We start from the raw sequence: 15,927 nt of genomic DNA, 5'->3' as shown, positions 1-15,927 counted from the left end.
CTACAAGATATTTCCTTTCACTCGCGTCGCGAACGCGACAATGCATATCTTTACCTTTGTACCTATCGATAACTAGTTATTTAAAATCCAAGCAGAACCTACATATAGGTAAGTTCGTTTGTGTGGTTATTCATGCTGTCTATCGTATCATCGTATACCAACTAAAGGATTATGATTCAATTTTCCTTAAGTAATATATTTATAGACTTACTAGATACAAGGTGTTACGTTACGCTGTCTTACTTACATACCTACCCTTTTTTATAGACGGATTCAAGTTAGGTAGATAATATTTAAATAAAAGAAACTTGTTTTTGTATTTTTGTCGATTAGATTCGAAGTCACGTTTATTTCTCGGTTGAACACGATGACGCAGTTCAAGTTATTCGGAGAAATAGTTTCGAAAGGGTGTGTTTACATTATTGATTTTATCCTTGGTCGGACAAAATCTACCTCAGTATACAGGAAAACGTTTAGATGGAAGTTGGTTGACCTCGTGAAATGACATTGTGTTATGTTACATTACCAACTGAAAGTTAGGAAATATTGTTCAGTCTTACCATATTTGCAATTTTAATTCTATAATACTTGTTTTATCTGTCCTTATCCAATATTTTGCAATTAATTTTCATTCGACTTAACTACTTCCTGTTTATTATTTTGTTACCTACAATACATTTACGAATATAAATTTTAAGTGGGTTTACAATTTAAAAGTTTTGCAATGGCAATCATTAGAAGAGAGATCACTGGCTGAAACTATTATCCAAACAAGGATTTGAATTTCGATATTTATATATTGACATTATCCGTTGTGTAAAAATCAATTATTTTTTTATTGAAAAAATATAAATAAAACACCTTTAGTAAAATTAAATCTTAAACCTACAATTTTCTATTACAGATTAGGATCTATCGCGATGGAAGATGTACTGATTGAAGCAGTCTGTCATTATATAAGATAATATGTATATTGGATATATTAACTAACGAATTAGAACACCAAACTACTTAGTGAAACCATTGACATTGCTACCTGATTGAGTGTAAACATCGTCTTATAAGAGTGTTAACAAATAATGCTGCAAAATAAGTGGCAAGCAGTGTTGTGGAGGACTTTCACTGCTTTCACTGGCGGCTGCAACTTCTGTTCTGCCATACCTAATATCAACTACAAGTGAAGACCAACTCTCTATTTATTTAGATGCTGTTAACAATTCGAATTGTTTTCATTGTCCTTATTCTTGCTGAGATACGTGTTGCAAAACAAAATGGAAAGTTTGGTGTATTGCTATGCTGACAATATATAATAGACACATGGTTTTGGTTTGGTGATGGATGATGTGCAACAAGCCACCCACGAGCCTTCGGGAGAATAGCGTGTTGGTGGCGCCGCCACCGACGGCCCCATTGTCTGGCTGCGATTAGACACACTAATCTCATACCTACCAAGATTTACCATGACGTCTGAAATTCACACTTTAAATTTATATTATATACATGCCAATCTTATGCATCAAATGTAATTACGTATATTCCATCCAGTTACACTATGCCTGATTCATTTGTTGACCTTTATGCATTCCGGATCCAGATCTAGTTATGTAACTACCTACCTAGTTATGTTAATAAATAGCAAAAAGTTTTTAAATATTTTGTCAATTTGTAAAAGATTAATAAAATTGAAATACAAAGATTAATTGGAAAGTAATAATAATAGGTTTTGATCACTAAATAAATTGTGCGATTGTTTATAATTCATACATGCTGTGGAAATATGCTATACATATTTTTGATAATTTAAAATTGTGAAATTCTTACTCATTCTTTAAATTCGACATTTGTGATCATTTACATTAGATTGCGATGACAAAAATGTTTGATCTTTCCAAACTGATACAAAACCAAGGCCGTAATTTTTTATATGAGTTATAATTTCAATTTGATATTCCAACTGAGACAAAGTAGTATAATAAGTAATGTTAACAAGGTAAGCATCACATATGGCTGTTTTTTATTTTCTTGTCAATAAACTCCGGAACAGGTTTAAATTAAATCACCTAGCTAGAGTGTAGATCTTGCTGAGAGGTTATACAGTTATATAAACAGATTATATAGGTTGATATGGAAATTATACATTATCTTCTGTTTATAAATATATTTTTAACAGACTTGTTACACCCAAATTCCGTTAGATAGGTAATTATCCATAACCATGAGTAATATAGAGCAATGAATATACTAACTACCATCAGTTGAAATATCTTACTATTTTACTCTCGAATATTATCAGGTACTTAACTCACGGCTTTTCTTTTTTATGCGGTTATTGTATTACTTAACTTATTTAAGTAGATAATTAAAACTATTTTATCAGATTTTATTACTTTAATATAGTTATTTTAAGATTGGCAATTAGTGATTCGGCTAAAATTAAAAACTTACTATAAACATATAAATAAAAGTATCGTTTGCTAAAAGCGTCTTTGTTTGTTATGGACAAAGTTTATTTAAACCATTTTAAGCACATTGGCAGTAGGTATGCATGCATGCCTCTCAACTCCGTGTATCGTGGGCATTAATCATTTGGTCATTAGCCTCTTGGGTACGACATTTTTTTGCGTACAAACAGATTTAATATATTCGTCCCTCTACCGGACATGTAGATAGAATGGAGATGCCATGAATTTTATTTTTCAATAAGTACTAAAAAGCCATTCCGATCTTCCTGTGTATCATTCTCCTTTTCAAATTAAACCGACGCAATAGCAAACAAAGAGAAAGATTGAACTCACTGAGAATATGAAAATATTTTAATCTAGAGAAGAGCTTGAATGGGTCTATGTAAATCAAACTATTTAAAAAGAAAGATCATACCTTTTTTAAATCATATTATTTTATTGTGGAAATTAATCTCAAAATAATGATTAATTTTAATTAAAATAATGATTAATTTAAAGAGACACTTAATTGACTTGATTATCTAATTAGTTATTACGGGAAAAGTTGCAGAAGTAAATAAAATTCCGAAAGACTTTTACTATTTTATATTTTAAAATTTATCAAACAGACTTACATTCGAAGATCACATAAGTATTAAACAGACTTATTAAATATTTATGTGAGTCTATATTACATAGGTAGGTACTTAGACTACGGGCGGGATTATGACCCGGTACACTTGGAAATTACAGAATAACATACTTAAAGCCAACCATATTGGCACTGTGAACTAAATCTTTTTTCAGTGCTATAGATATGTCATCCTTGCATTTCACAAAAAATTCATATATCAACTAATTTTATGCGCTGAAGGCGCGAGATCGTGGCTCCTAATAATGGCCATCGCCCGTAGGGTCATTGAGCCAGGGGTAATTGACGGGGCACCTCAAACACGTTTGCAGGTTAATGGTCTCTCCGGGGACCTCTTTGGATGTAAGCTTGCAGGAGTGGGGCACCCAGCAGGCGGGATTTCCCTCAACAGCACACTTTTCTCTCCATGGCTCAAAGTTCTTAGCTTCGGTAACAGTGCGTGGATTCTGAATCCACTGGATAACTTGTGTCATAGTTACGAAGTAAACGTCATTATGGTTCTGCAGGATTTCTTCAATCCAATAAGTGAAAGCTTCCAGGAATTCAGGATTGTTCTTTAACCACGCTGCATGGAAATATAATCCTAATGGAGCACGGTTTTGTTCATAATGACGGTCAAAGTTATGATTCAGGAAGTTGTAGAACTGATCTCCGGTCAAGATGTTGGAGCACGAGTCAACCATAGCACATCCAGGAAGATATTCATCATTGTTGGGATCTTCACGACGATCGAGTTCATTCATAACCATTTCCCACACAGCATGGCTACGCGTCGGGCAGCTCTGCAAGTTTCCGTGACAACGATGAGGCATTCTAAAATACATTGTGTAGGGCCATAGGGGAGGGTTCGAGAGAGGTGCGGTGATCGTGCTGTCGTACAGGAAGGCCTGTTCCTCCATCATCGTGAACTGATTGTTGCCGCCCACCCTCAGATAGGGAGCGCGCACACCCACCACACTGTTGTCGGTGATGTTTGAGAACTTCTCGATGATGACCCTCATGCCCGCCATTTCCTTGCCCCAATCGTCGACCGTAGCGTTGCTCCAGAAACGTTCGTCATCGTTGTGCCTGGTTAAACAATACTTAAATTTGCACAACAGTAGAAAATAGGTAAGCTATTAATATATAACTAGTGTAGCTTAAGAAATGTTCACGATTAGTGTATCTCACCATTGAAAGAAAGGTTTTAAATTTTATGAGGTCTCTATAAATTATAAGTATAATGTGCTACTAAAGAGAAAATAAATAAATACATACTTTTATATTTTTAACATTTCGGCAGAAATTAGTGCACTTCATATCAATTCATATCATCATAACTTCTAAATATTATTAGGAAAATAAGAACACCTTCGAGCAAATAAAAAAACTTACGTGATAGAGTGAACAGCTATTTCATGTCCTTTGCGATGTGTCTCTTGTACAGCAGAATAGTTCGTGTATTTGTGGGAGATGAAAAAGGTGGCTTTAATGTCGCACCCGTTGGGATTTTTACGTTTCCCATTGAAAATTTCTTTGTACAATTCAATATTGTTGTTGTTGATGGCGTCGTCGAAAGTGATGGTGATCATCTGGGGCACGTCCCTAGCGGGTAGGTCCCCGGGGATGACGGTACCGTCCTCCGAGCAGAAGCAGTCGGGGAGCACGCACTGACTAGGGTCGCAAGGGGGCGCCCTGTTAGGGTCATTGTCGATATCTAAAACAAATTACACTCATTTAGATACTTTTAAAGATTAATTTATTCTCTACATTATTTTGATAAAGTTTTTTGATAATGTAATAATGAAATTCTCGTATATTTCAGAACGGAATGCAGAAATTATTCAAACTGTTTCGAAACTGTGTCATTGCTCAACATCGATTTAGGTTTCCTCGATTTCAAATATGCTTAGACGAGAAATTCATGGTAGGTAGGTTGTGATATAATTTGTCATTGGGCGTCGATAGACATTCAACGCGTATGCAGTGGCGAGTATGTATACCTGGCCGGGCGAGAGTCGGAACCAGTATGGGTACTTTCGCTCACTCAAATCGTTCACAACTGACACTACCTCCTTGGATTTCACTTTTGATTCAAGTAACTATATTAAGATTTGCTCGCTTTTATCGTTGCAAACGTAACTTGATAACGGATGTTGTTACCTTCTCGCCATTTTTAATAATATTATCCTGTTTTCAACTTTATAATCTGCAAACATCTAACTCGTTTACGCCGATTGTGCGTTGTTTTATTAGAAGTAAACCATATAAAAGCATACAGTGTGATTCTAGAATAACTAACTATAAAGGTTACTGTTTGCATATGTAATTTTATGTATATTTTTCTCAGAGCATTTCTTCACGGTTTGACTGACTACCTATACAAATTATAATATACAACTATTTCATCAATAAAAATCAAAATTCCGACGTGTTCTATGAAAGATAAATAAAATAAACACCCCATTTGCCAGCGTGTTTCGACATAGCATTGAGATGTTTTTTTAGGCCAAGTGATTGGCATTACAGGCGGGTTGTTCGTCACGCCTCATAAGCCAGTTTTTATTCATAAAATCCTTTCAAGTTCATCAACATAACTTATTAGATTTTGGTTCACATAATATTGATAAAGGTTAAGTAGATTTTTTGAAGTAATAGGTACATAAGTGGTATAACAACGGTTATAATATCAAAGGTCAGATACCAGAGGTATGTAGTAGATAAAAATATAAAATGTTTGTTTACCACAAGAGTTTTCATCGGAGCCGTCGGCGCAGTCTTTCTCTCCGTTACAGAAGAGCCCCCGCTCGATGCAGGTGGAGTCTCCGCAGGCCAGGTACCCGTCCTGGCAGAGCGGCTCCTCCGTGTACAACAAAGGCTTCACCTTGCGCTCCTTGTTCTTCAGCTTGCAGTTCTTCACTGCGTCCTTCCAGTCGCAAGTCTGTTTCTCGATGTCAAAGTACAAACCAGCTGGGCATCGGATAGCTTGAATACCCTGTTGCAACAAAAGTTAATACAGTTAATAATTCATCTCATAGATAACACCTATTTTATCAATTCGTATTGGCGGATTATTTATAATTTTAAGTCGTAAATAAATAGGTAGTAGTCACTTAAACTGTATTATAATGATATAAAATTATCGTCAGGGCTCTATTCACAATGTTTTATTTAGATCAGACTCGTTTAAAGTATTAAAGTCAGATAAGTATACTTTAAGCATGGTTGTATTAGTTCTTTTGTCAGTAGTTTTCTTGATAAAATGATGTAGGAGAAAAGGCGATATGATGATGAAACTGGAGTATTTGAATATATTTGAATAATTCGATAAAATAAAAATATGTGAACGTACCAATCTGCTATATTCACAAGGTCAGTTTCTTGCAAAAAATAATATTAATAGTAGATATGGTGGGATTTCATAACTTAAATGTGGAAATTAATCGATATATATATTATGTTTAAGACTTCCTTCAAATTCATAGTACCTAGATGAAGATTCTCACAATAGTTTATATGCGGGAATCGAGATTATAAAATTTTTATTTATATCCATACTTATTACTACTATCCAATTATTTTATAAATTAATGTGTCGGTGTATTTATACATTTTTGTGTCCTCTTTTCAAGTCAAATTAGAGTAGGGAAATGATATGATGGTTTACGAGGACTTTAAGGACCGGAGAGGGATATAGGCTGTGTGAATTAACATCAAGTAACTAACTAAATACACTTAGATCCACCATTAGAACAGAATCGCTAGTTTGTTATATATTTAAATATCTACCTAAAAGTTGCAAATAATGATAATGTATATTTAAATAAAAATAAAAAAAATCAACTAACTTGTGTTGTGCGTCATATCATAACACAATCATGACTTTTTTTTCTATGACCGAATGGGTAAAGGAAAATCCTGTACATAATTACTGTGATTTGTCCTCATATATTTTTTATTTTTTTATTTTAATTATATAATGGATCAAGAATGTTGTAGCTGGAGCAACATCTAAATGCTATGTATCGTCGGGTCACAACAAGGTATACATACTAATTGCATATTAGATGAATTTACTACGTTTACATTAATTCTGGCTGTCACAGATTATGTTAAATAGCATGACATTATCATAACAAAATAAGGGAACATAAAAAATATATATTTACATTTCAAGTTAATTGCAGATTTTTCTTACAAATTCAAGGTCTTCAATTCAAATTATTATTAGTGGCGAAGATTTCGTTGGTGAATTTGCATAATCTCGAAAGCATAATTCGAAAATTATAAAAGTTCCCTCACACAAAACACACCAATCACATTTTAGCACGTATGTGTGTAACCACGAAAGAAAGAATGCTTAAATAAGGCAGATTACCTATAAATATCATGATCAGGTGAGTCTACGTTTCTATTATAGGTAATAAGTGTGGTAGTTACCGAGGCGGTGCACTGGATGACGTCGCGACAGTTGTCGCCCTCGCCGGCCACCAGCCGGAACCACTCGCCTGCGTCCTTGTCCTTGCATAGCTCTTGCTCCAAGCTGTCGTCTTTCTTCGCTGCGTCATCCGCCTGCCGCCGCCATCGGTGACCATCGGCCAAAGCTGCACAAACATGCACATCTATTATATTCAATTGTTAATTATTAAATTATGATTGTTCATAAAATAAGTGGCTTTAAAACGTCAAATATTTTTCGGTAATTAATGTTGTGGGTACCTTCCTTATCATCGTCATTGTCCTTCTGTTGTATATTTACTGTGACTGACGGTGAATGACGGTTCTTTTTGCAGTTTATTATAGATTTTTTCATTAGATACAAATGTCACTTGGATACGATGTTTGAATGTCAAAGGTGAGGAGCGCATATGACATTTGACTCGCTTTAAAATGTCAGCGCTTGGGCAAGCAACAAGGACGACTCTTTCTATGCTCTTCAGCGAATTATAATATGCATGGCATTTGAAGCCTTTGTGTTCGGCTGACGAAATCCTTATTATTTAAAATGTTTAGTTAAATTGTCGAATTCCTTGAATCGTAATTTAAAACAGCATAGCTCATGCCGTGAACGTAACTCGGACAAAAAAATGCTAGAATGTTTTATGGAACAGAGTCTATTTATGGCTTGTAGCATGCCTAGAATACTTATGTCACTGCAGGTGTAAATGAAGTTCGTTATATTCCCACAAAGCTGCGTAGATATTGTCATAGTGCTCCAATAGTTTTTGCTAATTGAGTTTCGCGTGCTTAGGCAATGTTTAGTAAGAACCAATGCAGGTCGTGCGTGACTCGTGAGTACGCGGCGCGGCGCGTAACACGAGGAAACCTTCTCGCTGTAATTATCTAACTGTTTCACTTACATATGAGACGAGGCTCGATATTACGATTTCATAAAGATCATTTTATTTTATTGTATGCACCTGAAATCCATTTAAAAGTAATACGCTAAAATTTGTTGCTATCAACGATTTATTATTATTATTGAAATATCACCAATTCAGGAAATATAATTTAATATATAAGTCAAGATAGTTCAACGTTCATACGAGTTACAAGTAACCCGCTAATAGTTACGAGTATAACCTTTTATCGAATGGCACAACATAAATGCTACTTTCACAAATGTTAAGTGAGTGAACTGGCCCCTAATGAAAACATTGGCACTATTTTAAAAGCAAATGGGAAGAAATAAAAAGCGTAACATCAGCCGGCAGGTGAGCGGCGAGAGTGGCGCACACGCACCCGATATGCCAGCGTGTTGCATATGAACTTATTGCCCTAGTCTTATTGTTCGATTGCTTACAGATCTCTTGCACAATACCCTATATAAATTGACATGGATACAAAGTCGTGTCGCTGAACTGGTTGTGACAAATCTCTCAATATTTTACTTGTAACTATATATCCATATGCATTGCTTTATTGCGTGCATTAGTTTTAATTTAACTATCAAGTATGAGTTACCTAATTGTTTCTTGACACACAAATATATTGGTTTATAGTTGACGTGGATACATTTGTGCTACGAAGATTTGTGCAGGTAACACAATGCTAATATCCATGGAAAAGTACAGCATCAACTCTCTTATCATTTCATGAATAATAAATTACAGCCGTGACATATCATAAATAAGCACATTAAGGACTGGTTCTCTTTGACCCGGATCTACCACGTGCGGTTTGAAGATTGTGTTACAATCGATCACAATCTTAACCCTTTAATATAATTCATTCGCATAACATTAATATTTTGACTTTTAAATTAACAACTTTCCAAGTAATATACTCATATAGTTTCATCTATATTTTATAATTCAAATTCACGTTATCTGATTAGAAAGTCTGCTTTGTATGTTAGTCTGCTTAGCTTCTCCAGTGATTGCTGAACTACATATTTTCTGATGTTTTTTTTTGAAGAATGTATAGTGAATTAAATGTATAAGTTTTCGGTAACCCACCAGAGGAGGAGATATCTAATTTACAACAAACCTTCATGTATTCTTTAAATATTTTATAATGGAACAATTTCTACAACTTACAAAATTATAAATGCCAAAGTCTGTCATGCTTGCGGGCAGCGGCTAGTATCCAATAAATAATACAGTCTGTAACTTATACATTTCATAATATTACTGATTCATAGCACATTCTTCAATGAGTTCGTAGCGCTGTACGCGTTGATGTCTTTTGTATGATGATGATCTTAAATTTATTTTTACGTGATAGGAGTGTGTGTTTTTTTACTTATTATTTTCTTTATTTACATTTATATTTATTTAAAATTCCTAGATATATATGAAAATAATAAATATATATATATAGAAAATTATAATTTTCTTCAATTCATATAATTCCGTGCAGCCGTATTATTCAAAAGCAGTCCATATTATTGGAATATTATATACGAGTATATATTTATACATAGAATAGAAAGATAAATTCAATGGAGATGACCGACTTGTCTGTAAAAAATTCAACATTTTTAATAAGAATAATATAAGAATTTGTTAAAATATAAGTTGTTTAGAGATTTCCAGAGGCACGCGGGCAGCCAGCTCGCTGGACACCGTCGCGGGCGTCGACCGCGCGCCTCTCGCATACCAATTCCCGAACCTACTTCATGAATATTTAGCACCACCTCTCGACTTTCCTTCTATAGACGTGCTCTCTTTGAAAATATAAACTATATATCAATAACGGGAATATTACACTTTTGGAACCTTCGACGGCAGGCTCGCGAAGTCGGTGAACCCAGCGACGATTCACTTTTTTTAAACTTTGCGAAAATGTATTTCCGCACTTATTTTTACTTGTTTACTAAGTAGTTAAATAATATAAAAGCACTCACAAAAATTTCAAAGCAATAATTTTGGGTTTCGTGCTAAGAAATGATTGATAAATTAGTAACGCTGGTTAAGCAAACGCAACTAGCTTATGGCGCAGTAGCCGCCACATTGCTATGGCATAATAATTCGACACAGATTATTAAGATTGGTCATACTCATGTCTAAATATTTTGCTTCCGTTTAAAAGTCAAAAATCGATTTTAATTAATGAATTTAATTTTAAATAATTAATTAATATCGACATTCTATTCACATTATTGATATTTATAATATTTACAAATACAAATAAAGATAAATCAACACATATAATAAAACAGTAGAAAAAGAAATCCTGTACATTGAATATATTTACATAAAAACAAAATTAGGCAATAGAGTTAGAGTAATAGAGATAGAGTTTGAAAAAAATACTCTGTCTGTTTGTCTGTATGTCTGTCTGTTTGTACACGCTAATCTTCGGAACTACTGGACGGATTTGAATGAAACATTTTTTCTTATATAGCTATTAAGCCTGGGCAAAATATAGGGTATAAATGATTTTGAAAAATGGAACACACACAATGGAGAACAATGTTGGTACTAATACTGGTAATAGCTACACTATAGGAAATATAGAAATTACGCCTTAACAAAAGTTGTTCAGCCTGATGAGTATTTTCTGTTGAGGTATAAAAATCGAAGATCTGGAATCCATGTAAACTCATGATGGTACGGCTAAACTATAGGAAATATAGAAATGACGCCCTAACAAAAGTTGTTCAGTCTGATGAGCATTTTTTGTTGAGGTATAAAAATCGAAAATCTAGAACACCTGATGCATACTCATGATGGTCCAGATAAACTATAAAAAAAAAATAGAAATGACGCCTTAACAAAAGTTTTTGTTGAGTTATAAAAATTGACGATCTGGAACACCTGATGTAGACCCATGATGGCACAGCTAAACTACAGGAAATATAGAAATGACGTCCTAATAAAAGTTGTTCAGTCTGATGAGCATTTTCTGTTGAGATATAAAAGATCTAGAATAGATCTAGAACACCTGATGCAGACCCATGATTGGCCAGCGAAACTATAGGAAATATAGAAATGACGCCTTAACAAAAGTTGTTCAGCCTGAAGAGCATTTCCTGTTGATGTATAAAAATCGAAAATCTGGAACACCCGAAGAAGAGTCATAATGGTCCAGTTATAGGAAATATAGATTTCAGTCTGATGAGCATCTTCTGGTTAGGTCTCGTTAGGTACGGATTGTCTGTACAGTTAAATTTCTCTAATAAGTTTGACTCCTTACCAAAAATTGTTCGACCACGCGAACGAAATCGCGGGCATCAGCTAGTTTAAAAATAAAGCTTACGTGTAAGCGTTATAAATTGACATATTAAAGCCGTGACAAAGTTTCACAATGTTACTAGAAAACTTTCCCGCAAGTGGTAGGAACCGGATGTCATTGTGCGATCAAGTTCAACATGTTTGTTCTCTCTTCCTTCCTGTTGTGGTCAATAATGAAAAAAACCACCACGTCATCACCCTGGGGATCAGAGATGGGCGATCATTGGATTCCCAATCCTGATGATTCTTTGTACGTATATCTTCCTAGAAATTTTGGCTGTAATTTAATCGTTGAAAGTGCATAAGTATGAAGTTTTACTCTAAAATTGCATTTTAGGATACCAAGTCATACAACATATGTACTATAAGTTAAAAGTAAAAATTAAAACTAAAATAATAAATAATAAATTAATTTAAATAAAAAATTGACACTTTGAACACGGACCAGATTTAAATAAATAAAAAAAACTTATGGTAACCACTAGGCTATAACTGTCCTTCAGTTACAACGCTCTCTAATTAAATTATGATCCAAGAATAATTGTGAACTAAGTATGTAATTGTTAATTTATATTTTAATTAGTAAAAATGTTGAACAAGGCTAATACAGCGTTACCAGAACAGGTCACTGGATAATGAATAGAAACGCGCGTCAATTTGTATTATGCTTGACTTGTTACGCGTTAACAAAGACCAATGATATTAGTATTAAAATGAATAAAGTATGAATACAAACAATATTTATATAAGTACAAGATCCTAATACATGTTTAGGTAAAAAATAGTAATTTACTTTTTCAAAATTCAAATCTTCTCCTACTTAATTAGTAGAATTTCAAATCTGGCTAAGCTACTACTTGTGGCTAAACTACGCAATTTGTTGTTCTGTCCTCTCATTAATACGAAAGTAATATATCTTTGAAGAATGTCTATAATTTAAAATTTGACGTGAAAAAGAGCTTGTAAATTGTTTGTAAACTTTAGCCCTGATGCAAATGATTGCATTTGTACGTCCATTTGAAATTTCACGGAAAACTAGTAAAATATATAATTTTAATTAAAATAACAACTTTTAGTAATATATTGCGGCTTGTTCGATTGTTTGTTCAATTCTCGTATATACGAGTATCTTGCGAGTTGCTAGCTGTGTAAAGTGTAAAATAAGCACTTACTTTGCATCAACAATTGAGTGTTTTTCAACTAGTCCAATCTGCTTTTTCTAATGTCAAAAACAAAAATATATATGGAGCTTGTATGACAGGGATGTGCTATGACGTCACGATTTTTGGAGTCAAAATGCTTTCCTATTATAATGTAAATTATGTAATTAATAAAATTGATCAATAATAGTGACATTTAATTATTATTTTTGGTTATTTAAATATCCTTATTGTATCCATTTTTTATCAGTTAAGTAGCCAAATGAAATCATCCAGAAATATTGGTTTCTACAATATACTTGTTACTGTCCAATTTCCGTGCCGCATTTAACCTTTCATTCATTGATCACGCGGCATTGGTTCCGGAACTGAAGAACTTCCGATGCCGTCCAAATGCCTCCTTTCCCATAACCGATTCTGAGTTTGAGTCAGAACGTTACTATGAAATTATTTCCAATACTTTTTACTAATTATATTGATCCTATTGAATGGATGACTCGTGCTATGACTTGATGACTTTACTATATTTATATAACTAATGAATTTAAGTTTGGCCGCTAGGGAATATCCCCATTGTAATAAAATATCATACGTATATATAAATATTAAATTATATAATATATTTTACTTTGTTATGATCGATTAAGTGAGTGGATGCATAATTAACCATAGATAAGTTGAATGAATTATAATTTGACCTATAATATTTACTAAGCTACCAAGCTTACTCCGGATGTGTAAGCTGATTATAATACGGAGATAAATTGAATGTTACACCAAAATTCATCAAAACCGTTAGAGCCGTATCGGAGAATAATATACAAATATATAAGAATAATTTATATAACGAAAATAGTCATCGAAAACTGAAATTGTTACAATTTCAGTTTAATCTGTGTTTATACTAATTTCATTGGAATAAACTATCTAACTAGTGTAAAGAAAACAAAACTTACATGTTTAAGTTAGTACTTAACTGTTAGCTTTGACAATCTAAGCTATATTCTAAAGAAGGGCTCCTTGATTAGGCTAAGGAACCCTAAAAAGGTACTATTTTTAGTAAATACATGTCCTATTCAATAAAACCTTGAATTTTACTGTGGCTAGTGATAGTTGTGATGTTATTTAAAGTTTCTTGTTTTTTGTTGTAGGAAAACTGGGAAAATTACAATGTATATTTTAATAAATTACATTGTAATTTTCCCATTACACAATTAAGTAGTACAGATAGGGTTATGATAGTACAGATAGGATATGTTAGGCCATTCATTGCCGTACTGCGTCACAAAATATCATATTAAGCGTACGTCTGGAGAGTGACGTCACCGGCGCAGGCGCATTGCAACTCGCAGCGAATGTGAAAGTTCCGCCGCAGCGGCCACAGTGCACAGCCGCAGCAGGTGCTAAACATTTGTATTGCTAGTTTGCTAATTCAATGGTGTCATAATCACTACGATAATAGCGTAATACTCTAACTTCAAAAATAAAGAAGCGCTATATAGCAGTCATACTTCATGTCACACGGAAAAACTGAAATATTTTCTAAGACCAGAAGATTATCATGAATATCAATCGAATACATTTCTATTCAATATGAAAGTATTCAGTATTAACTTCACCACCGGCACATTAGCATTAGAGTGGATATAGGTGTCAGGGGCAATGTGTCTTTGAGGATCCTTGAAACTTTTCGCCGACAGCGTTGATATCTTTCAGCCGTTCCGAGCAAGGTGATGTTGGTCAGCTGCGCGAGTATGTGCAAACTGTCAGAGACACGGTCCACCTCGCGACGCGACAGGCTCGAGACCACTTCACTGTTCACTTATGCGACACTCTGCTTTGACGCAATCACTATGTAATTCAAAGTGGAAGGTTGTGACGTCGCGTGTTTCAATTCCCGTGACGTAGCGAGATGGAAGGCGTCTGGATGTGTAAGATAAAAGTAAGAACTCACCGCAGGCAAACAAGAGACACGCGGCCAAAGTAGCGACACGGGCGTAGCGCGCCATGACGGGATCACAACAGGTCGTTGCGCGGCGGCCGTGCGGTTAAATAGTGGCCTCAATCAACGCCCCGCCCGCCCCGCTCGCCCACGGCGCTTACACCTCTGCCGGCTCCCTTCGCATCAGCTGTGAATCACCTGCCTCATCAGGAGGAGCTGCGTCCAAACAAAATCCTCCATCCTCTGGGAATCCATCCTCTAGCCTAAGGAAACCATGCCACTTATTGTGATACTTTCATAGGGAAAATGAAGATTGATTTTCATTATTTCCCTCCTCTATATCACAATCTATATACGATCTGTACGATTAAATACAAGTTATCACAATGGGTATATATTTATTTTTTCAATTTTAGGTCAACCTTATGCACTGGGTTGGGTTCATAGTTTTTGGATAACTTACTTTGTAAGGGAGGGTATTTTTTATAACCTAAAAGAATTATCCATATTGCTACTAATGATAGCCTGTAGGTTTCTCATCCTTTTCATTTAAATTTTCATTAGCTATATAAAGCTATCTTGGATCCCAAAATACTCACAGAAGCAAATTGGTCTGCGCCAATTTGCTTCAGTAAGCATTTTGGGTGTGGAAAAGCAGCAAGATGTCATTTAAAATGATGAAGTAGTAAAAGAGCTATGTTTGTTGAACCACTCAATTGTCTACAACCATTTGCCAAAAATATTATAAAAGTAATAAATTATTTAAATCATTAAAAATTAGTAATAAATTATTTATATTAACAAATTATATTTAATTTCCGATGGCACAATTAGATTTCCTAATATTCATTTTTAAATTATCCGACGACTATTAGTTACTTAATTTCCCTGGAATGCAAAGTTTGCATATTGTTTTAAGTCCACATAATTCTTCTATGATACTTACTTTCATTTACTAGTAGGTACCTATGTAAGATTAGCTGTGCCATGGAGTCCCGTTCTCGTGGGAATTTCAGTAATACAGTATGTATATGGCTTTATTATATTAACTGTAGCAAGACTTTTTCGCACAATG

The 15,927-nt window shown here is 34.3% G+C and overlaps 1 protein-coding gene across 1 annotated transcript; it reads right to left on the bottom strand.

The window, feature by feature from the left end:
* Positions 1 to 3,032: 3,032 nt before the first annotated feature.
* Positions 3,033 to 14,969, bottom strand: serp (serpentine). The gene is made up of 5 exons (XM_053745414.1): positions 14,865 to 14,969; positions 7,513 to 7,676; positions 5,818 to 6,067; positions 4,468 to 4,789; positions 3,033 to 4,161 (listed from the first exon to the last, which is right to left on the bottom strand). The coding sequence occupies exons 1-5, from the start codon at positions 14,917 to 14,919 to the stop codon at positions 3,333 to 3,335; spliced, it is 1,620 nt and encodes a 539-aa protein (XP_053601389.1). The 5' UTR covers positions 14,920 to 14,969; the 3' UTR covers positions 3,033 to 3,332.
* Between the last annotated feature and the right edge of the window lie 958 nt (positions 14,970 to 15,927).

The sequence above is a fragment of the Plodia interpunctella genome, chromosome 1 (assembly GCF_027563975.2).
Source record: "Plodia interpunctella isolate USDA-ARS_2022_Savannah chromosome 1, ilPloInte3.2, whole genome shotgun sequence".
Taxonomy (NCBI): domain Eukaryota; kingdom Metazoa; phylum Arthropoda; class Insecta; order Lepidoptera; family Pyralidae; genus Plodia; species Plodia interpunctella.
The sequence above is the reverse complement of the archived record's forward strand: the minus strand, read 5'-3'. Positions and strand labels throughout refer to the sequence as shown.